The 27,668-nt window shown below is 43.4% G+C and overlaps 1 protein-coding gene across 4 annotated transcripts; it reads right to left on the bottom strand.

The window, feature by feature from the left end:
• Positions 1-27,668, bottom strand: LIPG (lipase G, endothelial type). Of its 4 annotated transcripts, none has more exons than XM_042449477.1 (10): positions 27,374-27,668; positions 20,169-20,332; positions 19,157-19,336; positions 17,178-17,289; positions 15,220-15,444; positions 13,998-14,309; positions 7,410-7,530; positions 5,603-5,821; positions 2,763-2,867; positions 1-1,309 (listed from the first exon to the last, which is right to left on the bottom strand). In XM_042449477.1, the coding sequence occupies exons 1-10, from the start codon at positions 27,513-27,515 to the stop codon at positions 1,288-1,290; spliced, it is 1,602 nt and encodes a 533-aa protein (XP_042305411.1). In that variant the 5' UTR covers positions 27,516-27,668; the 3' UTR covers positions 1-1,287. The 4 variants fall into 4 exon arrangements, with proteins under 4 accessions (XP_042305411.1, XP_042305410.1, XP_042305412.1 ...); XM_042449476.1 differs by having other exon boundaries at positions 20,169-20,335; positions 27,374-27,667; XM_042449478.1 differs by having other exon boundaries at positions 13,998-14,240; positions 20,169-20,335; positions 27,374-27,665.

A 27,668-nucleotide genomic window follows, 5' to 3' on the forward strand; every position in this document is an offset into this window, starting at 1 on the left:
TTTTTTTAAAGAAGTCACTTAGTTTATTTTTTCTGCTTCAAGCTTATAAAAAACTTGTTAGACTCAAAAAAATGTTTGACTCTTTACACGTATATACAAACACAAAGATACGCAAAAAAATAATAAATAGGGGAGGATCATGTATTACAAAACCCATTATATACACATTAAACTTCGTAACAATTCACGGCCATTTGTATAAATATGTGTGGCATCACACCAGTCACAGCTAAGGCACATTCCCCATTTTGTGGGACCAAGACAGACTTCAACTATGGGCTGTACCGTTTCACATTACATGTGAGGAGGGGATGATGGTGTTTGAATGCTTCCTCCTCCACCCATAGGTATTTCTCTCCCTACATGTCAAAACTGACCTACTTTCCTTGCTGCTTATGTTACAGTTCTTAAAGACAATATAATTTAATATATCGGCAGGCTTTGATTAGGAAAAGGAGGCAGTGGTTGGCTGAGTTCAGTGCTCCCTCTCATCCCCTGGGTGTGGAAAAGTAGCAACCATCACCCCTCCAGACAAGGGCAGAAGGTGCTTTCTTGTTCCCTAGTGCCCAAGAACAACTCCTAGACACACTCCATGGCCATTCACAGTTAGGAAGGAGTTGCTGTGCCTCAGACTTCAGCTGCTCTTCTGCACCCTGTGCAAAGGCACTGTGCAAGCAGGTACAGAATACCTCCTTTCACAATGTCTTTAGAAGACTTTACACTGGAGTAACCCATAGGATTTTGACCATAATATATACCTGCAGCACAAGAAGATACAGTCCCAAAGGCCCTGCACCACATGTACTGATCTGAATGTTCAGACCAGTCTTCAGTAAATCACTTTATTGTAACATTGTGCAATGTGTTTTTATGAGGAGGTGCTAAGTAACATCTAGAGATAAGGCTTGGTACAAAGTAGGCTTAGAGCTACAAGACAGGCTCTTCAAAAGGAGGGCCAACTTAGTAGCAGGTTGCAGGTATTGCTTTCTTTTTAAAAAATAATAAGTTATTCTAAAGGTAGCCACTGAGGCCATAAATACAATGACAATCTCAGATAAATTGTTCATGTTGTCACAGTGCCTGATTTAACCAAGGTGTCCCTCTTTAGACAGAAAACTGTTTGCAAGTCCTAGCATGAAGTTTGTTATTGTTGTTTTGTTTTTAAAGAAGAGTTTGCAGCAACATCTTGTTTCAGTGCAGGTTTTTTTCTTCTGTGGTAGCCTTGTTCAGTTGATTTGGCTGGTTAGGGTCCCAGATGAATATAGAAAGTCATCCAAAAAAGAAGTTTCAGTGTGAATCTGACACCGATCTGGGGATTAGAGAAGAGAAAAAGATTGAAATTACTTGCTTTTAATGATGAATGAATGAATGAATTGAATGCAGTCTTAAAGCCTCCCAAAAACACAGCAAGGTGACTGACAAAGCACATAACAAACTCCAAGGACTTGTCAAATTTTCCATTTTGGGCACCTTATGGAATGTGTTGTTTGACCTAATGGGCAGCTGGCCACAAACCAAGCTTGCTGAAGTTTGGAATACCACTAATGGAAGCTTGTATGCACCACAGAAAGTTAAATTTGCCTTACAGTAAAAAGTAAAAACCCAAAACCAGGTCATCAACAATCTTTGAACAACACTCTATATATGCTAAAAGATCCTTTACAGCAGACATTAAGTGCCATTTGTCAAGCTGCAATGAAACAAGAACAGCATCTTTTCACAAAACAATACTCATAGAATTGGGAAAAACATGGGCTACTTTCATGTTGCCAAAAATTAAGATCTTTTTCAGGTAAAATAGGTTCAATATCATGCTGCACAGTAAAGTTACTTTTTTGGAGTAGAAACACCAGAATTCTCATCTGGGCATCTGGCTAGAGATTCTGAAGAATGTAGTCTCCAAAGTAGCCTTTTCAAGCTTTCCCTAAACTATGTCTGTGGGTAACTTTTATAAAGGAAGAGCGAGTGAGGATTGTGCAGGAGTTAGCATGATCCAAGTGACTCCTAAGCATAACATAGCAAAAAAAGTCTTGGCTTGCCTACACCAGTGGGAAATCCCGGACTCAAACCATAGTAGGTGTGACTTTAGTTCACAAAGTTCCCCAGCAATAGCAATAGCAGCTTCATTTATATATCGCTTCACACTGCCTAAGCAGTCTCTAAGTGGTTTACAACGGTAATCTAATTGCCCCCAACAAGCTGGGTACTCATTTTAGCAACCTCGGAAGGATGCAAGCCTGAGTCAGTCTTGAACTCTGGCTAATATTGAACTTGCAGCCTTATTGTTTGTGAGTGAGTGGCTGCAGTACATGCATTTAACCACTGTGCCACCAGGGCTCCTGGATCAGCATGCAATGCAAGGTTTTTCTCTGAAAATCTAGAGAGAGAAAAAAGAATGGCCTTTTAGCCCACATATGGATCGGCAGCAAAGATGCAACGATGTGACCAGAAATACTCTGCACTACAGGACATGTGATTATTGTAGGACCCCTCTTTTCTTCCGGGTTACTCCAACCTCACTACAATGAGTGTGGCATTATGGGAGTCGCTGTGGAATGGGAAACTATGCTGTGACTACAGGGTGAGTCCAGGGTTTCCCAATGGTATAGACAACCTTCTGTTGTAGCATACATCAGATGCTAACTTCTGCAAAATGACTGCGCCAAGTAGTTGTCTATTTCTTGAGCAATGCAATACTAAAACCAGGAACACAACATTTTCTTTTCTAAGGAAACAACCACTACCCAAAACAGAAGCCTTACAGAGTTTTGTTCCTTTTTGGCCATCCATCTCGACATTTCACAAACCAAAGCTCTTGGCCAGGAGATATGTTGGTCAATTGGGGGTCTTCTGCACAAAAAGTTAGTCTGAAACAAAGGAAATCAAACAGTCTTAAGAGCAAAGCAAGAGATATTGGCAGAAGGCCAACTAAAAGAAGAAAGTGGAATTGTGAACTGCATACTTCCCTTTCTATAACCTCTAGACAACTGTCACGCAAACATTTATTTGTCAATAAGTGTAAAAAGGAGGCATCTGTACAATTCATTTAAATAACCTTGGTCAGCAGGCATTTAGTTATGATGGTTAAATGGAACTTGATTTCCTGACGTGGCTGACCTCAGCGGAATTCAGAAGAGCACAAGCTGAACAGAGGCTTATAACTTCTATGAATATGGAATCTCTAACACACATACCATTGTTCATAATGATCAAAGTTTATCTCAAGTTTAAACATTTTGCCAGGTATTCTTTTAGAACTTATTATACAGCTATAAAGAAACCAGAATAGGTTTCTATTAGTTAGACACTGACCAGGATTATATTGATGGAGAGGCAGTGTGTAGTATTTCCCTGAAGTTAGCATTTCAGCTAGTTAAGGAACTCTCTTCCACCACATGCTTTAGTTAATATGTAAAAATACAGGGAGTATTGTTCAGGATTCTTGACTGCTAATCATTATTCTTAGAGGTGATTGTGTCTTGCAGGCTCATGTGTGCAATTTTAATATGTAACTTGAAAGCTGACTTAATTACTCCAAACCCAAAGAGCAACTGGGGCCAAATGTGTCACCTTCATTCACTGCTTCTTCCAAAACCCAACTACAGTATTTTTCTTCAAGTTGACTAAACTTGATCAAAACCACCAAAGGACCATTCTCACTACAGAATCATAGCACTATTATTTAACTTGAACTGCCATGGCAACATCCCATGGAACTCTGAGACTGCTACTTTAGGGAGGACCATTTAAAGTCCTCAGCCAGAACATGCCAGTGCCTTACTTTAAACCTCAGAATTCATCAGGATGGAACTGTGGTAGCTAAAGTGGAATAACAGCACTGTAATCACGTAGAGTTAGGATTTTATCACACCAGGTTTGTAAGGCATCCCAGTCATGTTAATCCAAAAAATGCAAACATACTGGGTAGGGGACACTCATTAATACACAACCCTTCAAAGTTGCCACAGGGCTGCTTCAGTTCCGACTTTTGCCTTTCTTATGCTGGCCTCCATAACCCCATCTCCCTGCCTTCCCTAGATTGACTTTTAATCTGTATTTAGTTTTATTCATTTTTGTTTTTAGCACAATTGCACACTCATGGCAAGCCATCAATCTTTTTAAAAAGAAAGAAAAGAAATTGGAAAAGAAAAAAGAAAAACAGCCTGCTTGAAAATAGTGAGGGAGAAGGAAGAAAGGAGCATTATCACAGCCACTTATACCATGTGCCTGCCTGCATACCGGAACTGCTTCATTAGAAACTTATCACACACAATAGTGAAATGGAAACATGATTGGGAGGTATTGAATGGTTTTGCTCATCAATGAAAAGACGTACTGCAGCAAAGGATGGACTATAGACCAGCTACTGAACAGACACAGTGTCATGTGATAAGGTATGGCCACAGTCACTGCTATCCTGCTCTAATTCCACTTGAAAAGTGAAATTAGATAAAAGTCCTGTATGGACTCCAGGAACCTCTTGTTTATCTGCTTGTGTGGTTCCTTTCAGAAAGAAACAGAGGGGAAAGAGGCACAGCAATTACAATTCAGGCCAAGCCAAGGATTTCAATTGTCTAAATATTCCATTATCTATTTTTGACATGATAATATTTCCCCAACTAGGAGAGATTCAATTATTTTCAAAAGGATTTCTGACAGCCTATCTGGTGCAGTGGTTAAATGTTGATTTAAGGGTTGAGATCCTCCATGGAGCTAGGAAATTCACTTGGGGACCCTTGACCAAGAGAGGCAACACATTGAAATGCAATGATTCCCAAACTCTGGTTCTCCAGATGATTTGAACTTCAGCCACCAGACGCCTCAGGCATCTTGGCTGAGATTGTGGGTGCTGAAGTCCAAAATACCTAGAAGACCAACTTTTGGGAATCACTGGTGTAGTGGTTTGAGTGCTGGACTGTGACTCTGGAGACCAGGGTTTGAATCCCCACTCGAGCATAAAAACCTACTAGGTGACTTTGGGTAAGTCACACTTTCTCAGTCTCAGAGGATGGCCATGGCAAATCCTCTCTGAAGAAACTTGCCAAGGAAACCCTTTAATAGGTTCACCTTAGGCTAGCCATAAGTCAAAAATGACTTGGCAGCACACAACAACAATAACAACAACCCCTTGACTAATCCCTTGTTCTCAGACTAACTTACCTCCCATGATTGTTCTGGGAATGAAGTGGGGAGGAATGCCATGCACATTGCCTTTAGCTTATGGAAGGAAAGACAAGATACAGTGCACCGCCTCATACGTGGCTTTCAGCATACGCTGAAACCCACAAGGGGAGGAAGGGATGGCGCATGCCATAGGGACGAATGGGGTGCGCACCTATGGCGCACGCACACCACCGCATGCACAAGCCCCATCCATTTAAATGGGGCTCAAGCATAGGCGTTATTTGTTTTACGCAGGGGAGTCCAGAACGGATCCCCCATGTAAAGAAAGGGCGCACTGTATAAGTACAACAAAGAAATACTCTGAAGAACCAGAGCTTGATTATGTTAAACCATTTAAGCATTTACGCATCTGCAAGAGAATGGTGGGGGCATACGTTAGCACTTCAGACTGAGTTGCTATACATAGTATCTAACTTACTTCTTTTGAGTTTCACCAGACTTCACACGGATACGTCTGATCTGCAGCTCCTTCAACGCATTTCCTGGCTGTGACCAATAATTTTTCAGCTCACTCCATAGGCTGTACCAAGTTTGACTGGATCCCTCCCAGGTGAGTCTGATCTTCAGAATATCACCAACATCTTCTTCTGTATAAACAAGAAAGGTGTTTGTGTAGTTCAGGCCAATATTCTCATACCTGAAAAGGAGGGACAAAACTAATTTCATTAAGGAAACAAACAGATCTGCAGACAAAGCATTATTGGCGGTTCCACCAACACATACAGCTCTGTCAAGGCTGTGAGCCTTTCAGGATCTGGCTCTGCATTTGTGGAACAGTCTTCCTTTGCACTTCTGGCTGGAGGATCTGATACACTTTGTAAAGGGTTGAAGACCTTCCTCTTCGATTTGCCAGATTAAGTTGCTGAGTATGGTTGAGATGGGTAGCAACTGATTAGTATTTTGTTTGTTGTTGTTTTTATCATATTATTTTAATATTTTATAGTGTGGTGTTTTATTATTCATTTTTGATTGTATATGTTCTGATGTACTGCCCTTTGGTGGAAAGTGCGTTTTAAATGTCGTTGTTGATGGTGATGATCATCATCAAGGGTCACTATGCTACACTGAAGACACCCATCTCATTTGATTTTGGAAGCTAATCAGGATTAGGCCTTAATACTTTGATGAAAGATCACCAAAAATACCATGAAACTCCAAGTAGAATTATGCCTGAATCCCTGAGCTGCCAATCAGAGTTGACAGTACTGAGCTGAATAGTGCCATTTCCTGTGTTCGTAAGAGTGACATGGCTATCTCATTCACCTTTCACTAACATGACTCCAATCCCATGATGAAAAACCAGGTTCCACATTCCTCCACCTTTTTTGATTTTTAAAGCTGTCCTTCAGGAAACCAAGCTGACCGAGTCTCTTCAGCTGAGCTTGTGGAAAGGTTACTTTTTTCGACTACAACAACTCACAGAAACTGTGTCGGCTTGTTGATTCTAGGAGCTATCATCCACAAAATTCTTCCTAGTGCTGTAGTTCAGTAATGGCAGGTAACATTGCATATAAAAGATAACCTATCCATCACTTTCCATTAGATATACTATAGGCCATCTCAGTGCTCTGAGCACCAATCTTTGTGCAGTCAAAATGGCTAAGGAAAAATCCCAAGGTTTTTAGAAATACAAATTAATCTTAGGGGGGAAACCATGTGAGAAACCCCAATCTAATGAGGACTGAGCATGTCTGGTGGCATAAAGTGTTCCGTGTCTGTTATGGATGAGGGCACCAGAAAGCCAGAGCAAGGGACAGTGGAAAGGAGAGCCAGGAAGACATGAAAACTGAGTGGGAGCACTCTATATCTTGTTGCCAATCCCACTTTCCTCCCATTGATGGACAGAGACCTGTCATCTCCCACACCTTTAAACAAAAATCTGTCCTGGCTGAACCTAGGCTTGTTGCTGTGGTGTGACTTCCAGTCATTTACGATTTATGTCAACCCTGCAGCTACTCTATTATAGGGTTTTCTTGGTGAAATCTGTTCAGAGGCGATTTGCCTTTGCCTCCCTCTAAGGCTGAGAGAGCGTAACTTGCCCATGGTCACCCAGTGGGTTTCCATGGCCAAATAGGGATTCAAACCCTGGTCTCCAGAGTCACAGTCCAATACTCAAACCACTCCACAGTGCTGGCTGTCTCCTGGTGCTTTATTTGTGTATTGTTTAACTGTGCCAATTGAATGATGAGGGAAGAAAAAGAAGAACATCAAAAATCCCAACTTACACTTCCAGAGGCAGTGGCTGGGAATCACCATTGATGCCATGAAGCGTGACAGAGAAAGTTGGGTTGGTTTCTCCCATGTTTTTGTAGCTGAAGACATGTATTTTCATCTGGTAGTGGAAAACTGTGGAGATACAAGTGGAGGGACTTCACACAGAGGCAAGAATCAGGCTACAAATTTTTTTTGTCCCATAAACAGACAGTCTGCCAGACAAGTTCCAGCTGGCACACAATCTCCTCCATCCTTGCCAAGTAGCATTACTTGGACTCTGTCATATTAACCCTGATCAGACACAGATAACCACAGAGGAAGGTGAACTTAAAGGACCTAGAATGCAGCTGTCTCTGCTGAACATCTGCTTCTGATGTGTTCTTTCCAAACTAAGCTTGCAGGTCAGCTGCAGCACTGAGTGGGAACATAGCCTTCCTAGAGAGGGAAAACTGGCAGCCATCCTATTATACTTTCATAGTCAGGTGAAGATCTTTCTGTTTCAGCAGGCCTTGATGGCTGATTACTCAGGGGGGAAAGGGGCCTTTCAGAATATGCTGTACTGTTTTTGCGTGGTTTTCTTTTTAATGCTCTTGCTTTTGTTGTTGTGTGCCTTTGAGTTGTTTCTGACTTATGGCAACCCTAAGGTGAACCTACCACAGGGTTTTCTTGGTGAGTTTTTTCAAAGGAGGTTTGCTACTGTCATCCTCTGAAGCTGAGAGTGTGGGACTTGCCCAAGATCACCCAGTGGGTTTACATGGATGAGCTGGGATTCAAACCCTGGTCTCCAGAGTCATGCCAGTGCTCAAATCACTACATCATGCTGGCTCTGTTTTACTTTTAACTCCTTTTAATTCTATGGTTAAGTTTTATTTTGTCATAATATGAATTTTAAAGCTCTATCTATATTAATCACAGAGGTAGAAGGGGACCCACAGGCCATTGAGTGCAACCCGCCATTCAATGCAGGAACTCCAGCCAGCATATCCCTAGCAGGTAGCTATCCAACTTCTTTTTCGAGATGCCCAGAGAAGAGAACACACATCTTCTTTAGGCAAATGGTTCCATTGTTGAACTTCTCTTACCATAAAGATGTTCCTTCTAAAATTCAACAAAATCTACCTTCTTGTACCTTAAAACCATTAGACCTCTTCCTATCCTCTGGGGCAGCAGAGAATGAACCTGCTCTGTCCTCTCTGTGACAGCCCTTGAGGTATTTAAAGAGTGTGATCATGTCATTCTTCTCTTCACTAGGCTGAATATGTTCAGTTCCTCAACTTTTCCCCACATTTTTTTTCCTATACCTCTTATCACCCTTGCTGCTCTTCTCTGAACCTGCTCCAACTTGTCTATATCCTTCTTAAAATAAGGTGCCCGGAACTGGACACAGCACTCCAGATAAGATCTGACCAGTGCAGAATACAGTGAGACTATTACTTCCCTTGAACTTGAAAACTATGCTTCTATTAATGTGGGCTAAAGTAGCATTTGCATTGTTTACTGTAGCATCACACTGCTGCCTCCTGTTCAACTTAAGATCAACAATAATCTCATGGTCTTTTTCTTATGTACTGCTGTTAAAACATTTATCTCCCATTCTATAATTTTTGTACACTGCCTTGAATCCCAGACTGGGAAAAAGTGGGTGTCAGAGGGTGGAAGAAGGGGAGGAATCGGGTTGGGGTCCCACTCCTGAAGATGATGTGCCGGGGGACCCTGGCAAAGCCAAGGAGGATGGGGAGGAGTTGGCTCAAGGAGCAACAGCTGGAACTGGGGCAGAGACCTGGGAGGAGGGCGTGTTGGAGGATAGAAAAGGTGCATAGGAGGGAGACCCAGGGAGGAAGGAGGAGCGGAAGTGGGTGCAGAGCGTGGAGGGAGACACGGGATACGAGAAGGAGGTAATGACTAGAGTTCGGGACGCCTGGACAACAGAAGCCAACCGCCGATACCTAAGAGGGTGGCGAGATGGGAGTGCTTGGGGAAGTGACCGGGGAAACCCTGCAGAGGGTTTTTTTGCCTCTCAGGTTCACCCCTTGTCCCTGGACGAGGCCAGTGGACCTTACCAGGTCAGGCTGGTGATTAATCCAGGTCCTCGTTTATTGTGGGACATACGAGGCCGGTGTTGGCCATCCGAGAGAGTCTCGAGGGGAAGGGCTGGAAGAGAGGCGGGCCCTGAAGTTGAAAACACCCGCCCGGAAACGGAGTCACGGTGCTAGACCTTAGGACAGTGAAGTAACCAGTTTGAGTTTTGTTCACACGTGGAGTTGTTGTAGTTACATTAAAGAACACTGAGCAAACACCAGCGTCCTTGTCTCTTTGTCATGGATCCTCAACTACCCACCTCACCTGCCGGTGTAGCCAGGGGCCCGGTGACAGTGGGATATAAATACAACCATCACAATGTCCAGTATTCCTTCTTAAAATGATCTCATGTGAAAATCTATTTCATTATAGGAAGAATGTTAAAAAAAAATTCTAGGAAGTCAACATTTGATGAGAACTCAACCAATCTCCTCCTTCTTGAATGCTGTGGTGCAGCAGTGAATTTCATACAGCCTACATCATGATTGACTATGTACATGTAGACAGTCCAAAAAGGCATGACCCCTTACAAATGAGGTAAGCCCCCAAAAGAAAGCTTTTAGTGCTTCTTGTCCAATGACAGTTCATACTAGAAATCAGAATGTGCTATGCAACTATTCAATTTTTTTCAACTTATTTTCTGCTGCAAAAGGGGGGGGTCAACAGAAAAAGTGGTAGAAAAATGGAGGGGAGGATAGAACTGTGAGTAGAAGGTGACAACACATGAGGCCTCTGAAAAATTCAGAGAACAAGGCAGGGTGATAGCATAACAGAAGCCTTGTTTGAAACCACACACTCTCAAAGTTTTCTACCATTTCCAGTTTCATGACAGCACTGGCCCACTCCCAAGCAAAGGATTTGTACGGGACATGCAAGCCAAGATATTACAGCACAGAAGGAATCCAGAAAGCTTTGGCACTTTCTTCTGGCTTGTTTCTGGCTATCTAAGGCATCTTACAGACTGCCCTAAAGCGGGCGGTCTGCCGCCGCCGCTATTAGCTGCGCCAAGAAGCCCCAGCGGCCAGACTGCGAGGCTTCCTGGCACAGCTAAAAAGAAACGCCGAAATGGCGCTTCTTCTTGGCACCCAGAAGTGGCGCCGCGAGGCGTGAGGCGCGTACTCACGGCGTCACTTCCGCCGCACCACGTCCGGACGCTGTGCGTCCGAGATGTAAAGATGGTGGCCCCCGTGTGGACGGGCGCCGCCTTTTACTACGTGCTCCGCACGTACTAGGGACGAGGCCAGCTAGGAAGGTAAGACCCTTCCTAACTCTAGCACACCCATTTCTAACCCTAGTACATGCGGAGCGTGTACTTTGTGCGCGCTTGTAACAGTGAGAGAATTAGAAACCAAGATAATTGGGGAAATGATGGGGAAAGACAGCAGGCAAGGGATAAAACAGATCATAATAGAGTAAAAATTTAAACAACGTTTACAGAGCTGGGGGACTATCTTTTTGACTACAATTCTCAGCACCTTCCAGGGGTCATGCTGGCTGAAGGATTCTGCAGACAGCGGTCCCAAAAACAAATTTTCCAAGCTCTGTTAGGGAAATTAGTATGCAAAGGGATTTTGCAGACTAACTGAAAGAAAAAAGCTGGTAGCAGGAGCTTTCACAGACTTGAGCCTACTTCCTCAAATGCTCAGATATTAAGGAAATGGAGATTTTAGTGAAAATGAGCCAGTATTTTCCCAAACTTGTGATATCTTTATCATTTTCATAGTGTCCTCCACACTCAGCTAGATTTAGCAGCAACAGACTTTAGAGGCCACAAGGAAGAGGCTTCTTGGAAAATCCAGGGAGCAATTCACAGAACTTGTTTCCTAGGAACAGTTGGAGAGGCAGTATATTGGCCAAAGAGGAGAATGCCTTCAGAATTTTTGGGTGTATCCTCACTACAGAAATAAAGCAATCTGACACCACTTTAACTGTCATGACTCTGTCCTGTTGGAATCCTGGGATTTGTAGTTTGTTGTGGTACCAGAGCTCTCTGACAGAGAAGGCTACCGTATATACTCATGTATAAGTTAACCTCATGTATAAGTCGAGAGCAGGTTTTGGGGCCAAAATTTTGGATTTTGATATGACCCTTAGATAAGTCGAGGGTAAAACTTAGGGATGTGTAACAAAGGATCTAAAAGATGAAGCAAAAGAAAACAGTGCCAGAGAACTAGCAGTGATTAATTTCTGCAACTTTATAACTTTCCATAAATTTTATATTTTACAACTCTTTTGAGGCAAGTTTGATCATGTAGTAAAGCACCAACTTCACATTTTTTTAAAAAAAGGAGACTCATTGCAAAGCAACATCATAATATCCTGTTTAACATAAGAATTGTCTTTACATTGAACTGAAATGAACAGTTTGATAAAGAATGGAATGTACATAGTTGGGTAATGCTACAACATCTTCTGAATACATTTTTAACTAGAAGTACATGTTCCAAAGTTTGCACACTGTTTAAAGGTTTGCACACTGGTTGACCCTGCTGAAATCACCACAAGGACTGCAATTACAAAAGAGGTGAATAGGCAATCCCCAAGGCTATTATTCATAAGTTTCCAGGAAGCTTTTCAGTACTCTTTTTTAAACTATAACTTTGCCTGATTTTAACGCAGAAAACTATTAAACAAACCCCTATCACCGCTCTGTTTCTCTTGCCATTCCTTCGGCTTTTGCCAGAAAAAAAGCCTTGCAAAGGAGGTTTGGGATAGAAGGCTGATCTGGTGAGTTTAAGAGATCAATGATACTTGCTGAAATGAAATACTGAATGTAGTTTCCAAATATCCTGAGTGCTTCCATACCTCTACATGACAGCTACAGGAAAAGAGATTCCACCTCAACTTTAGGGGAAACTTCCTGACAGTAAAAGCTGTTAAATGTAGAACACACTCCTTTGAAGTGTGGTGGAGCCTCCTTCTTTGGAGGTTTTTAAACAGATGCTGGATGGCTATCTGTTGGGTATGCTTTGATTGGGAGTTCCTGGATGGCAGGGGGTTGGACTGGATGGCCTCGTGGTCTCTCCCAACTCTATGATTCCCCCCATTTCTCTTTCTCTCTTGCCTTCCTCCTGATCCCAGCTTTGCAAAGGAAGTTTTGGATGCAAAGCTGATCTCTCCCCATTTCTTTCTCTCTTGCCTTCCTCCTGATCCCAGCTTTGCAAAGGAGGTTTTGGATGCAAAGCTGATCTCCCCCCATTTCTTTCTCTCTTGCCTTCCTCCTGATCCTAGCTTTGCAAAGGAGGTTTTGGATGCAAAGCTGATCTCCCCCCATTTCTCTTTTCTGTCTTGCCTTCCTCCCGAACCCAGCTTTGCAAAGGAGGTTTGAACTCTCTCTTTTTCTCCCGGTTTTGGCGATCCCAGCCTTGGAAAGGGGGATTACCGTACTGACCCTTATATACGTTTACTCTGGGATTTTGAAGCTCATTTTGTGGCATACATTTTTCGACTTATAGTTGAGTATATACGGTAAATATCACACAAAACTACAAAGTCCATGATTCCATAGCACTGAGTAATGTTACTTAAAGTAGTTATCAACCTGTATTAATTCTGAAGTATAAATGTTGTCCAGTTTTTTATCTGTGATATGTTGGAAGGTATAGAACTATTAAATTTCATTGTCAAACTGCTTTATTTCTGTAGTGTGGAAACCAGGCTAGTGACATCAGCTGTAAGAACAGCCCAGCAAAGGGATAATTTAGATATCACATTGCACAGCTGATACATATTATGATAATCCATTCAGAATTAATTGCTACAAAATGTTGCAATGAAAAGGGCTTCCTGTTCAAGGTTCCATTTCTTCCCCCCACAGCATGTCATGTTTCTGTTTTCCTCGTAATGGTCAGCATGCCATGATTAATAAGCATACTCACTCCTCACTCATGAGGGGGAGCAGCTTAAGATTCTCACCCCCAAGTATGTTTGTACTTTTTCAAAACCTTGGGTGTCCCATGAGCCTGCTGCTAACTCTCTCTTGGGCATAAGTAGTATTGTTTGGGGTAGACAAACAATGGGAGTACTCATAGCCTGAACATCAAAATTACATGGAATGAGATTATTATTTAATGAAAAACATTCATTAAAAGGTAGGGGTGTAAATCTGAAGAAAACAGGGGTGGGAACTGTGCAACCCTTTAGATGCTGTTGAACTGGGACTCCTAGTATTCCTCACCATTGACTACGCTGGCAGATGAAACTTTTAGTACAACAACATCTGGAGGACCATTCTTGCCTCTGTAGAAAAGGAAGAATCAAGGGGAGACCGACTTAATTACCCATCATCTACATTTAGCATTCTCAGCCAGAGTGACTCACCAAAGTGAAAACTTCCTAATTCTACAAGATGAAACCACAGCAGTTAAAGTGGAATCAGAATGCTATAAATATGTAGTATGAAAAGGACCCCTCATGAGCCAAGGTGGATAATCTCAAAACCTTTGGCTGTTTAGTGCATTATAATCTATATATTAAGGAAAAGTTTCTAGTGACTAATGGGAAATGGAGAAAAAACTCACCTTTGAAAGGCATACCAGCCCGTGTTTTCAAGTACATCTTGCTGTTCCTTTTATTTCTCATTTTCTTGGCATTGTAGCCAATGCTGTTGCAGCGATTTTTCCTGCAGCTCAAGCAGATACCCTTCTTGAAACGATCTGAGTCCGTGCATTGGAAGGCAAAGCTCTGCTTCTCTGTGTTCACGAGGGAATCAACAAAGAGGTGCACCGACCTTTCGTGCTCACACCTCACAACGTCACCGATATCTAGATTGATGGGTGGAGGAAAGGCGACTATGCTATAAGGCAGTGCACCAACAATTGAGCATTCTCCATCTCAGCATGGTTGGGGGGGAAAGAGGGAAGCACACGCAAGTGAGATTTATGGCCCCCTAGGTCCTTTGTAGTTCAGCACGAGCCAAACTTGGCTAAGGACCCAATGGGCCTGTAGCCAGGAATGTTGCAGCATGACCCAAAAGGTACACTGGAGAAGGCATTGCAAGGTGGGAAGGAATCAGGCATTGGAAAGGGAATGGGTGGGATATCAATGCAGAACCTAACAGTGCAAACCAATATGTTCAAATGATTTCATGTCTCGGAACAAGTTTATTTTAAGTAAGATTTTAAATAGGATTCAATGAGTTTGCCAAGAGTTTGTCAAATCACCCCCAGTGCCTTTGTGCTCATTAGCTAGGAAAGGCAAGGAGCCAGTTTGTTTTTTAATGAGTAACTGAGTAGAATGCTCCTGGGCTGGCAAGCTTTTCCTTCCTACTCCCATAGCCAAAAAGGTGTGTGAAAAGTTATCTTTAATGAAATAAATATTTTATATCTGTATAGCACTGGGGAAGTGCTATAATGGCATGCAGAGAGGCACAGAGAAAACCACCACTCTCCCATTCCATTCTGTCTTTCTCGTCTCATGTGATAAGGCTCTTAGCACTACATTATATCCCTGTACTTAGACCATAGAAAAGTTATTTTGGACTATATCTCCCAGAATCCCCCAGGCAGCATAATCAGTGGATGGCTGGGAAATACAGCCCCCCCCCAAAAAAAATTACTTTCCCTATCTCTGCTTACACTACCTTAAAAAAAGAATTTCTGTGTGTGAAAGGATAACCCTCTTATCAACAGCAAAGTATTTTAATAAGGACAGAGTTGGCAATCGCTAACATTTCTCTCATTCACATAAACATACACACTCCACCAGAAAGCAAACATGAAACAAGCAAGCCAAATGACTTACTGCCATAGGCAAGTGCTCCCAAGACATCACCAAGACCACATCCTGGCTGGGTGTCACCTCCATTGGGGTAGATGTCAATGTGACCCACAGGCATTTGGATTCCAATGCTGATGCCCAGTGTTTCCTTCGTGTATGTGTGCAAAACATCTACAAAGTCTGCATCGTCAGGAGATAAGCGTCGATTGGGTTCGGCTCCTTCAAACATTGGGCCAGCTGGATCCAAGCCTACAGCATTCAAGGTACATTGTTAAACCTTCAGCCAAGAGGGATAAAAGTTATTTCACAGGAATCTGATTCATTATCACATTAGACCACCAAGCTTAGCACTGAGTGCATCCACATCACACAGTTAGAGCAGTTTGATGTAACTTTAGCTGTCAAGGCACCATCCTACAGAATTTTGAGATCAGTAGCTTGATAAGGAAGGGACTGAAATACAGTAACAGAGGATTCTCAGTTCTCCCCCAACCTACAATTCCCAAGGAAGCAGCTGTGACAGTTACAGTGATATCAAACTGCTATAGCTTTGTAGTGTAGAAACATGCCTTATCTATTCTCACAGCAGCAATCTAGAACCTCAGGAAATGGTAATTCCCATCACCTGCAACCCAACATTCCACCCAGGACTTTCTGCATAAAAAGCTGGGCCTCTCTGTTCCTGGGCTAGGGTCCTTTTCCTCATTTCACCTGTTTCAGTAATATATTGTAACCTCATTCAAAGCCTGCAGCTGCTTGAATTAAGTTTACAGAAGTCTCAGGCTGCATCAACACTTTAGAAAGAATGCAGTTTCATACTACTTTAATTGCTGTAGCTCCATCCTTTCGAAATCTGGGATCTGTAGTTTTGCATCTTTCACTGCCAAAGAGTACTGATGCCTCACAAAATTACAAATTCCAGAATTTTGTAGGTGGTATCATGGCAGCTAAAATGGTATCAAACTGCATTATTTCTAGAGTGTAGATGCACCCTCCAACCAACTGAGGGCAGGGATGGTAGCTGGGGACAGCTACATGACTGTAGCTGAGGAAGAGAAAAGGGACTATGGGAGCAAAAAAGAAGAAATTTCTCCATGCAATAATTAAGCTTGCTGGAGTGGGGATGGGGGAACCTCACAGTGGTGCAAATGAAAACTCCCTCTCTCCTCACTTCCTGTGCTTAGGAGTGGGTAGGTGATTTTTGCTGCCAGAAGTGAAGAGGGAGAAACAAAATGGAGTAGCCACCTACCCTTTTTGACTTTGGGCCAATCTACGCATCCTCTGGTTCACCTGCCTCAGTATGTGTATGCAGCCCCTGACATTATCCCTGGGGGATGTGACCCAAGATGTTAGAAAGGTCTCTCTGTCCAAAGTTTCCACCAATTTTAGGGCACGCCCACCAATTTCCTTTCTCAAATCTAAATGATGGCCTAACTCCATACCTTCCACACTGCCCTAGTCCAGTGCTGACTGGGGGATTCCGGGAGTTGCATTCCCACAATTTCTCCAAGCTCTGGGCCTGCCCCAGACACTAGGAACACTGTCTGACCTACACTGTGAAGCAGAAGAGGAGATGGTCAGACCATCCAGTGGAAAACCCCCCCCCCCCATGACATTTCTAGTGCACAGCCAAATACAGGATTGACCTAGTTTCTTGTACCAAAAAGTCACCTCAAAAATAAAATGGAGCATTTGATGGTCACATGGAATATGAGGTTTTAAGAGCCAGCGTGGCATAGTGGTTTTGAGTGTTGGACTAGGATTCTGGAGATCAGGGTTGGAATCCCAGCTTGGCCATGTAAACCCACTAGGTGACTTTGGGCAAGTCTCATGCTCTCCGCCTCAGGGGAAGGCAATGGCAAACCACCTCTGAACAAATCTTGTCAACCATGGTAGGGTCTCCGTAAGTCAGAAATGACTTGAAGGCACACAACACACACACCATATAAATATTTCAAAGGTGAGAGTGGAAGCAGGGTTACCTGTGATTCTGCCTACTGTCCCACGGGCGTAGTTGCCAGTGAATCCAGCTGCATGGGCTCCAAGGCTGTAGCCAATCAAGTGGACATTCTGGAGCTGAAAGCCCTCTTTCTTCTGCAATGGGAGCACAGAGAGGATCAGTTGTTTGCTAATGAACAGCTAAACCAGTTAGATCAGAGGTGGGCAGCCATGTGGAGAGTAGAAACAAATTCCCTCCTCACTCTCCAACTACCACCACAAACATAACCCCACTAAGCAAGCCAAAATATTTCAATTTTCCTCTGTCATCTCTCTCAAAACGGCAACTGGACGAGTGCTGTTGCATCACTCAGTGGCATCACTATGGGGTATGGAGAGTGCGGATAGCACCAGGTGACACTCTAAGGGGGGGGGTGACACCACTGCTCCTCAAACATCTGCCTTTAGGAAGAAACTGGCTGTGGTGTTCACCTGCGGCCCTTTAAAACACTGATATATGGTGAGTATGGTGAGGCTCAGTGGGAAGAGAAAGGAGAGGCCCTAGGGTTTTTTTTAAAAAACTTCTAAATTTAAAATTTTATGAATTAAAAATGTTTTTAAAATTTTCTTGAATAACATCAAATCATACCAAAATTTCATTTTAACCACATGAAACAATTACATGTAAATACATTTAGGTGGTGCATATGATTTGGTAATTTAAAGGTGTAATTTTAATTTTACTAGTTGTTCATGTCACAACTACTCTCATTACATTCAGTGATATACAGTCATCCCCCCACCCCGCCGCCACTGACTTCCTCCTGTACCACACCATACAAAATCCTTGGTAATGGTTTTTGTACTAATGTTACTCATAAATCGTAATTCCCTTTATATCATGTGTATAGTTTCATGTGATTAACGTGAAAATTTGGTAAGATATTTTTTAAAAAATTTAAAAATTTAATTTAATTTTTTTTAAAAAAAAACAGGGCCTCTGCTTTCTCCTCCCACAGAGCCTCACCCCACTCACCCCATCTCTTCTGCTGTGCTCCAGCATTTTAAAGGGATGCAGGTGAACACTACAACCTGTTTTTGCCAAGAGGCAGATGTTTGGAGAGCAGTGGTGTCACCCCCTTTAGGGTGTCACTTCATGTAGTTGGCACCCCCACACCCTCCTAATGATGCCCCAATAAATAAAATGGGTTTGGAAGGTCAAACAGGCTCATCACTTGTGAAGTGCGTGGAGGCTATTCAAAATCAGAGTGTAGCTGGCTATTCAAAGATAGGGAGGAGGAAAAGGGATCAAGTAGAACTTACAAAGAGGAATTATCAGATTGCAGGGTATGAGAGTGGTCAGTTTAGGGCACAAAGATTCATGAGTGTCATGCAAAACAGACACTAGGCACTTCAATCTTGATTTTGCAAAATGCTTTTGATCTCCACACTGCAATGCTTAGGTTAATTGAAGTTTAATTTATGGGGCTTTTAGGTTTGAGGAACAGGCAGCCAAGCTAATGGAATGAGCCAGCAGTTTCCAGAAAACAATGCTGGTGGGTGATCAAGTAAGTTCCAACAAGAGTATGGGATAGGAGTGAAAAATGGCAGAGCAGAATGGGGTTGTCAAGTATTAGAAACAGATCACACTCCCTTGGTTTCTGCATGAAAGCACTGGTAAAAATCAGAGCATGCAAAAGTCTTTTTCCCCCCTTTACTGCAACTTCTACAATCTCCCAGTCAGATGGTGGATTCTGGCAGTTGTAGTTGAAAGGCAGAACTTTCCCAAGCTCTGTGGTGAATGTGGATTCAGCTTGCATGATAAGAAAAGTCCAGTTATAAGCAGCAGCATCCACACATTGATCCACTTTTTGGCACACAGCCAGTCTTTCAGTTTAGCAAACAGCAGCCCCTGCCAAATCTTTAAGCAGCAAGTTTGGCATTTCTAGAGCATCCATTCGCTGGCCGTTTTCTTGCACAATTCCCACTGTTCAGTCTTGGAGACTTTCACTTGCAATTTTACCTCTAACCAGTCAAGCAGCTTTGCAACCTCTTTTCCAACCACCCTGGTGTTGTTGACAGCATTGGTATAGAGCTGGTGGGCAAGAGGAAGCCAATCCACCACCACCACATTGGCCTCCTTCTCTCTCTCCTGCAGAGCGGACACCAGGCTGCCCAGCCATCTTTCGAACATGCCACTCATCTGGAAAAAGAACCAAATTAGAGTTTTTTTCTGATGGCAGAAAGACCAACAACAGAAAAATCTTGGTGGGAAAAGACATCACCATTTAGAAGTGCACTACTTTTAAATAGAGTTTTGTAGTAACTTGGATTTGTTTTGTGCTAGGTATGCCACTTTTTTTACATTCTAAGCATTTCAACAAATAAATAAGAGTTTGAGAGACTTATGGCACAGCTATGGGTAATCTACAGTTCTTGTTCTTTTTAAAAAGCCCTTTGCAAGTGGATCAGTCTCACTTGCAAGAGTGATTTGTCTCTTCCCTGGCAGCCTTCCAGACAGAATGGAAAGAGGGAGGCATAGAGAAAGACGGATGAGCTTGCATGGAAGGAAGAGAGGGGGGTAACAAAAGAGTAACAAGAAAGGAAGAAGTAGCATTTTGCATACTTCCAAGTCTGGGTCCCATGCCTAGCTTTCCTCACTTCCGTCATGAATGAATCTGGAGACAACACTGTCCATTTCCCTGGCAGCAGAGCTTGGGAAAATTATTTCTTGGACTACAACTCCCAGAGTCCCCTAGCCAGCATGGCCAAGCTATTCAGAGTTCTGCCTGCCAGTATGGAAATTCAGAGCAAAAACAAACAAGAATTCTAAGTTGCTGGGACAACAACTGTTATTGTTGTTGTATGCCTTCAAATAATTTCTGACTGAAGGGTGTTAGGGAGCATTTGGGATAGGGGGTCTGAAAGAAGTGTGGGTTTTCAAGGTCCCTTGGGACCACTATGCTACCTAACTCCTGACAGTTGCCCACCCCTGTCTTCTGTTGGTCCTGTGCAGCACGCTTTAGTCTACTCACCGTCCATCCATGAATAATGAAAAAACTTTTAGCAGAAGCATTGAACTTGCAGTCTTCTAGATGCTGGTCTTCGCCAATAGTGAGGTAGCAGCCTTTGTCTTCTGGGTTTGTAGATACGCGGACATTGAATTTCACTTGCAGTTTTTGAGCTGTTGGAGGCTTTTCTTCTAGATTTAAGAACAAAGAGGATTTGGAATCCAGTCTCACTTAGAGGGTGCTGAATATTCAGCATTTACAAGAGATCTAAAGGTAAAGTCTCATACCCCAAATTACCCAGCAACCATGACCATGAGTTACTGCTGCAGCTACTTCGTTTCTGGGCAAGATACAAAGTGTTGGCTGTTACTTTTAAAATTCTACATGGTTTGGGTCCAGATATCCTACAAGATCACCTCTTCCTGTCTAATCCACCCTGTACACTCAGGTCTTCTGGGGGACATTTACTCCAGTCAACCAGGACTAGGTTGGAAACTGTCACCCAGAGGACTTTTTCTCCAGCCACCCCCGACTGTCGAATGACCTGCCAAAAGAGATTTAACAGCTGAATAGACTGGCTGTCTGAATTTAAAACAGCATTAAAGACCAAACTCTTCCAACAGACCTATCGAAATGATTTTTAAATTGTGAATTTTAAACTATGGATTGAATTGTTTTAATGTATAATGATTTTATTTGTTCTCTTAGATTTATGTGTGGTATTAACTGATGTTGTATGTTGTATGCTAATTTGTTGTTGTTCCCTGCCTTGATCCATGGGAAGAGAAGAGTAACAAAATTGTTGTAGTTGTTATTTTATAATTTAGAAAAGGTACCCATGTCATGCAGCCAGCATAGTGTAGTGGTCTGAGTGTTGAACTATGACTCTGGAGACCAGGGTTCGATTCCTGGCTTGGCCATGAATCCCACTGGTGACCTTAGGCAAGTCATGCTCTCTTATCCTCAGGGGAAGGCATGGGCAAACCTCCTCTGAACAAATCTTGGGAAGAAAACTCCATGATAGGTTTGCCTTAGGGTTGCCATAAGTCGGAAACAACTTGAAAGCACACAACAACACCCTTGTTATGCAGGAAGCAGATGGACTTTCATAACAGGGACATGCCTCTCCACATTTTCTTACTACACAGAGCTGTAACAGTTAGCTAAAGGTTGGCCACAAGTTCTACTAAACCTTTGGCTCCCCACCAACAGGTATAAGACAAGCCTTGCAGCATTTCAAGCTACCTGAGGCACTCCCAAGAATTATCACCTTATAAATTACTTAGTACATAAGTCAACTGCAGCACCCACAGGTTGACATTTGAACTTACTTAGGGGCATAGAGGATGGCTCAGCAACATAGCAGCCTTTTATAGGTCAATGGAGCCCAACCTCAACGGAGTCTTGAGAAGGCCAACAATATGATATATCGTTTATTGCCTTGAACAAATTATTCTCTCTCCCCCGCCCCGCCCCTGAGCAAAGTCACTATCTAAGAAACACAAAAGACAAGGCCCTCGTGACAGGAAGAAAGGAAAAACTGGTGATAAACTAGAGCTATAATGTATTTACTGATTTGATTTACACCATGAATTTCTCTCAAAACGGCTTACAATGCATGTTAAAACAAAAGAGCTAATAACTAAAGGATACATGGCCACTCTTCTGCCAGGGGGATTAGGTCACTCCATTTTCAATCCTTACACTATCTGCAAAGTATCTTTGAGAGACAGGTCACCAATACGCTTGGAAGAGTGGTGGCTATTTTGGGCCAGTGTAACATTGGCTCTTTCCAGTGGCCTACCAATAAAGAACTGAGTTTTCCCAACACTGTTCCCTCTCCATTACCTGCTTTTCAGTACCTAGCAGGTTACGTCTGTGTGTTTTCCAGATCCACTGGGCTACTGAGGACTCCCACGTCAGCAAACCAGGATCACATGTGGGTCAGTCTAAGATGTTGGCCTTTCCAATTGGGCCCATTGTCAGTCTGCTTGAACTGTGAATGTAACAAGGACTACCAATGTTCATTTATAGCTGCCCAAGGCTGCTTACAGTATGCAGGCTGTCCTTCCAGGAAGATTTCTCTGCCATGTGATGAGCATCCCATTCTCATGAAAGAACCCTTAATGAGCATCAAAGGAGCCCTGGTGTTCCCCTAAAGGCAACATGCATAACCCAGAGCTTGGAAATGTTGTATTTGGACCACTCCTCCCTGAATCAGATAGAAGAATTCTGGGATTTATAATCGAGTTAAGTGTTTTCAAAACTTTGGCTTACTGCCTCTGCAATGACTCTTATGCCCATTCTGCATAATGTATATGCATTATAGCTTAACTATCATGACCCTCAAGCTCAGCAGTTGTTGCAGTTTCTGTCTTTAAATAGTGTGCACTATCTTATACACATTATCACAAAGTAATTCAGGAAGGAGAACACACCCATGTAGAAACTGATTAGAATGATAGCCTTTATTTTTAGTTGTTCCTTATATACGGGAGAATTAGGGCAAAGCTGGCTCTTGGTCTACATCAGAATTGTAGTAAAATTATGGCAAATCCTTTTGTTAGAGTCAAAGAACTACATACCCTCCAACTGTCCTGAATTGAACAAACAGTTCTGATTAATCCTCTGTAGTCCCACTTTTTCAATTGCTCCTAAAATGTCCAAGTTTCTCTCTCCTCCTCCCAATTTCCACTTTTCTCCTCAATTTACTTCGATCTCTGTAAACCAAATTCAATGTGTAAAAGTAGTTTGTGCCCAGTTAACTCAGCAAGGGGGAGAGGAGAAGGAAGAATCTTTTCCCCCCAGTGGATGCAGGCAAAATAGCAAGCAATAGCATGTACATTTCTATACCACTTACCAATGTACTAAGAGGTTTATAAAGCATAAACTCCTAGAAGCTTTACCAGGACAGAGAATAGAGAAGGCTAAATATCTCACAAAACTACAAATCCCAAAATCCCATAGCACTGAGTCATGGCACTTAAAATGGTATCAAACTGAATTAATTCTGTAGTGTAGATGCTGCCCAAGTTGTCACCTGTGAAATATTGGAAGGTATGGAACTATGAAATTTCGCTGTCAAAAGAAGTAGAGGTGATGACTGTCCTCAAACTAGTGGAGCACCTAGGAACTTTTAAGAATACGTCCTTTGAGTTAGCTATATAGTATGTGATTAAATAATCAAAGTTCAGATGCAAAGAAGGAGAATTATATAGAGTTACAGCACAGCAGCAAGTCTGTTTTACTGGTTCAGGCTGCAAAACCAGTTACACAACCAGTTACGCACACATCAGCAAGAGAGAAAGTGTCCCTGACTGCTATTTCTTACAGGTTGCCCACAAAACTTCCAAGGGTTGGGCTCAACCCAAGACATCTTCCTGCCTGAGGCAAAGGACAAGAGTCTTCCTTCCCCAACCATTCTGTATACAGATGTGGATTTTCAGTTAAATGTTCCTCCAGCACAGACAACCCTTCAAAATCCCCCAACCTTGGCCAGTGCATTCAGAGAAAAGTATTCCCAAACCCCCAGCATCTGACACCTAATGCCTTTCCAAATGTGCCTAATGACAGGGCTGGCCCTGCAAAGTGCAGGACTAGGAAAGCAAGCAAGAGATCATTGGGATGCATAAAGAAATTTACCAATGAGCCGGAATTGGAATACCTCTTGCTGACTGATTTTGCAAAATGTTAAGTACAGTGGGCCCTTGTTACCCGCTGGGGTTTGGTTTAAGGACCCCCTATGGATACCAAAATCCATGGATGCTCAAGTCCCATTGCAATGGCACAGGAAAATTGCAATCCCTTATTTAAAAGAGCAAAATCAAGATTTGCTTTTTGGAATGTCTATCTTTTTGGAATGTTTTCAATACATGGATGGTTGAATTTGTGGATAAAGGATCCATGAATATGCAGGGCCAACTGTCATATCACAGTCCCTTGAGAGCCTCGAAAAGTTATTCTTTTGGACTGTGATGCCTCAAATTCCCAAACCAGCATGGCTTCAAGTCCTGTGCATATTGCATCAAAGTTCAGAATTTAATCCCTCCAAATGGACATAAGACTCAGACTTCACATTAACCAGCATCAAGCCCAGCTCAAAGTCTTTGATTTAACCTACAATGTTAGTATAATTTTCAATGCTGAAGTCTAGTTTTCAGTGTTAAAACACTGAAACTGTCCAAAACTTTCCCTTCAAAATCAGGAGGCAGAAATTAGTGAATGAGCAGGGGCATCTGAGCATGTGCAGAGCGCCATGCCATCCCTGGATAAGGAGAAAACTGCTGCAGACAAAACATCTTGTTGAACCAACAGATGAGTTCAAATCAGGCTTGGTCCCTGAGATGTTAGTTTTAAAACACAAACTAGCTGCAAAGGAATATTGTAGCACCCTTGAAAAAGAAGTTTGTAGCATAAACTTTTGTAGACTGGGGCTGCATCTGCAGAAATAATCCAGTTTGACACTGCCATGGCTCAATGCTATGGAATTTTGCAGTTTTGGGAGACATTTAGCCTTCTCTGTCAGAGAGCCCTGGTGTCACAACAAACTACAAGTCCCAGGATTGCAAAGCATTGAGTCAGGGCAGTTAAAGTGGTCAAACTGGATTACTGCTGTACAGTAGTGCGGAATCAGCCTGAGATACAGTCTAATGAAGTATTATGTTACAAGTGTCTCAAAGGTGCTGCAATATCCCTTTGCATACTGGACCCAGACTAACACAGCTGTCTTTGAACTCTGGCTCCAACTAGATGTCACTCCAACTAGATGTCACTGAATTTGTCTTTATCAGCAGGACTCCCAGTCAGATTTAAAATAAAAACTCAATACCTAGCAAACATTTTTCTCTTTAGGCCTTTTCTATTATTAGCAGAGCAATCCTCCTCATCAACTCAGTGCCTTTAAACCTGAGAGCCTGTCGGCATAAATCAAGAATGGTGTTCACACACTCATCAGTGTTGCAAACTAAAATAAGGCAAACGGACAGTGCAAGCCCATGGTTTCCCACTAAGTACAGGACAGCTGCATCCGCACTGCAGAAATAATCAGTTTTGACACCACTTTAACTGCCACAGCTCAATGCGAGGTGCCACAACCAACTACACATCCCAGAACCCCCAGCATTGAGCCATGGCAGTTAAAGTGGTGTCAAAGTGGATTATTCCAGCAGTGCAGATGCAGTGGACAACTCAATCCCAGGTAAATGAGTAAGCCAACAAGACTGCAGCCTGAATTTCTGGAACAGCGGCTTATTCTGAAAAGGGACCATCCTTTAGTGAAAGAGTGCTAGTTAAGTTTAGTGAAAAGAGTGCAAAAGTGTTCCTCTCAATGGGCATTGCACAGAAGGTCTTTCTGCTGGACTGTGCGCTATGTCAGGATTTTAGGTGCTTTAAAAGCTAAGCCCCGGATCAGAGACAGTGGAAAGTAAATGTTTTAAAAAGACAGAAGTTTGGAGTTGAGAGGTAGGTGCCAACATATCTGCTCTTTTGACACACTGCAACATCCCTTAGGGAAGAGTGTCTCATCAACCATCAAAGCCAGAGATCCACTTTCCACTGTGTCCATTCTTCTCTGGAAGGAGGAGGCTATATGTGCCTTTCCTCAAATAAGGCCCTTTCTACTTTTATTGCTCCACAAGAGAGAAACGCCCACCCTCCTCCTTCAGGGTGTGTACCCTCCACACTCCTGGCTTAAAGCAGCCCTTCTTTCAATGGATTCGTTGTAAATATTCTCAAGACATGAAAAAAAAAACCCTTGATTTTTGGAGGCTAAGCAGAGCCAGTTCTGGTTAGAACTTGGATGGGAGACCGCCAAGAAATAGCAGGCACCCTAGGCTCTATTTCAGAGGAGGGAGCTGGCAAAGCCACCCCTGAGGAGAAAGGAGAGGAGGAAGGAGAGGAGGGAGAAGAAGAAGAGGAAGAGAAGGAGGAGGAAGAGGAGGAAGAGGAGGAGGAGGAAAAAGGGAGAAGAGGGAGAAGAGGGAGAGCAGGGAGAAAAGGAGGAAGAAGATGAGGATGGAGGTGGCTGAGAGTGTGTGACTTGTCCAGGCTCACCCAGTAGGTTCCCAGGGCTGAGCTGGGATTCCATCCCTGGTCTCCAAAGTCCTAATCCAACACACAAAGCACACTGGGTTCAGGTCTACACACACACACACACACACACACACACACACACACACACACACGGAGTAACTTCCCCAACGTCCGATTCCCAGTTTCCATCCCCTAGCAGCCAGTGTGATGTAGTGGTTTGAATGCTGGACTTTGACTCTGGAGACCAGGGTTGGAATCCCTGCTTGGGCACAGAAACCCACTGGGTGACGTTGGGCAAGAAGCCACGCTCTCTCAGCCTCAGAGGATGGCAAGGGCAAACCCCCTCTGGGGAAAAGTCGGAACCGAGGCAGGAGGTGGAAAGACAGAGGCCCCCAACCATGTGCGACAGACCCGTGTCAAGAGCCCCATACAGACAGGCCCAAAGAAAACTGCTTGGGGTCACTTTGGAGGTATGCTGTTTCAATGCTGCCTGCGTCCTAAGAGTCCTGGAGGGTGGCTTTGGTGCGACTCAGCATTGAAAGGGCATACCTCCAAAGTGACCCCACGCAGCTTTCTTTGGGCCTGGCGTCCTCCTTTTCCAGGACGTGTCCTACATTTCAGCCTCCTCTGTCCCAGCCCTCCCCAAAAAGTCCTCCATGTTTAAGAAATTAAATATTTATGGCAAAGGCGAGGTATATCCGCCAAACATGATGAAGCGAACCAGAAAAGGTCCCCCGTTTCATCAAAGTTAACCATTTCTTGTAAATGCTCTCTCTCTATATCTATATATCTATATATCTATATAGACCCGCGAAATATGCATCAACTAAACGTGAAGCACAGCAAGAAAACAGTCCTCAATTTTTATAAAAATTACCTCTTTCTGGTCAACTCTCTGTCCCTTCCCCAAATCACAGCAAGGAAGCATTCAGGCTCCCCCCCCCGTTTTCGGAGCAATGCTCCTGGGAAGCAGCCCTTCTCCCTTTGGAGCTCATCCGAGGGGGGCCTTTTGGGTTTTCAGCTTCATTCTGTTTTTAAGGGTCATTTTCTACGTTTTATTTATTGTTGTGTAAATTGTACTTTTGTAAAACTTTTTTTATGGGACAGAGTTTGAGGCTGAGGAGTTCTTCCCTCGGGAGCGTCCTCCATCGGGGTCCTGCTCCTCCTGCCCCCCTCCCCCTCTACTAGTGCCTCCTTACCTGCGGCGGGAAGGAGGGGGCCGTGCTGCTGGGGCCGCCAAGGGCCCTCCTGCTCCTCCTCCATCTCCGGAGAGATGCCCAGGGCCCCCCAGGGACCCCTCAGCAGCAGCAGCAGCAGCCCCAGGACCGGCAGCCTCAGCATCCCTTCTTCGCCTTCTCTTGCAAGACCTGGCTGGAAGGGAGGGAGGAAAGAGGCAGGCAAGGCAAGGCTGCTCTGCTTAAGGGGAGAAGCAGCGCACAGGTGGAGCAGGCAGCCCAGAAGCAGCGTGGAGCAGAGCAGGAGGAGGAGAAGGAG

The sequence above is a fragment of the Sceloporus undulatus genome, chromosome 2 (assembly GCF_019175285.1).
Source record: "Sceloporus undulatus isolate JIND9_A2432 ecotype Alabama chromosome 2, SceUnd_v1.1, whole genome shotgun sequence".
In the NCBI taxonomy this organism is placed as follows: Eukaryota; Metazoa; Chordata; class Lepidosauria; order Squamata; family Phrynosomatidae; genus Sceloporus; species Sceloporus undulatus.

Coding starts and splice junctions, on each gene's coding strand:
- LIPG (XM_042449476.1), bottom strand. CDS start 27,515: ATGCTGAGGCTGCCGGTCCTGGGGCTGCTGCTGCTGCTGCTGAGGGGT. Junction 17,290..19,156: donor AGCTGCTTGACTGGTTAGAG/GTAAAATTGCAA, acceptor CTCCCATTGCAG/AAGAAAGAGGGCTTTCAGCT. Junction 5,822..7,409: donor CAGCCACTGCCTCTGGAAGT/GTAAGTTGGGAT, acceptor CCTCCTTTTCAG/GTATGAGAATATTGGCCTGA.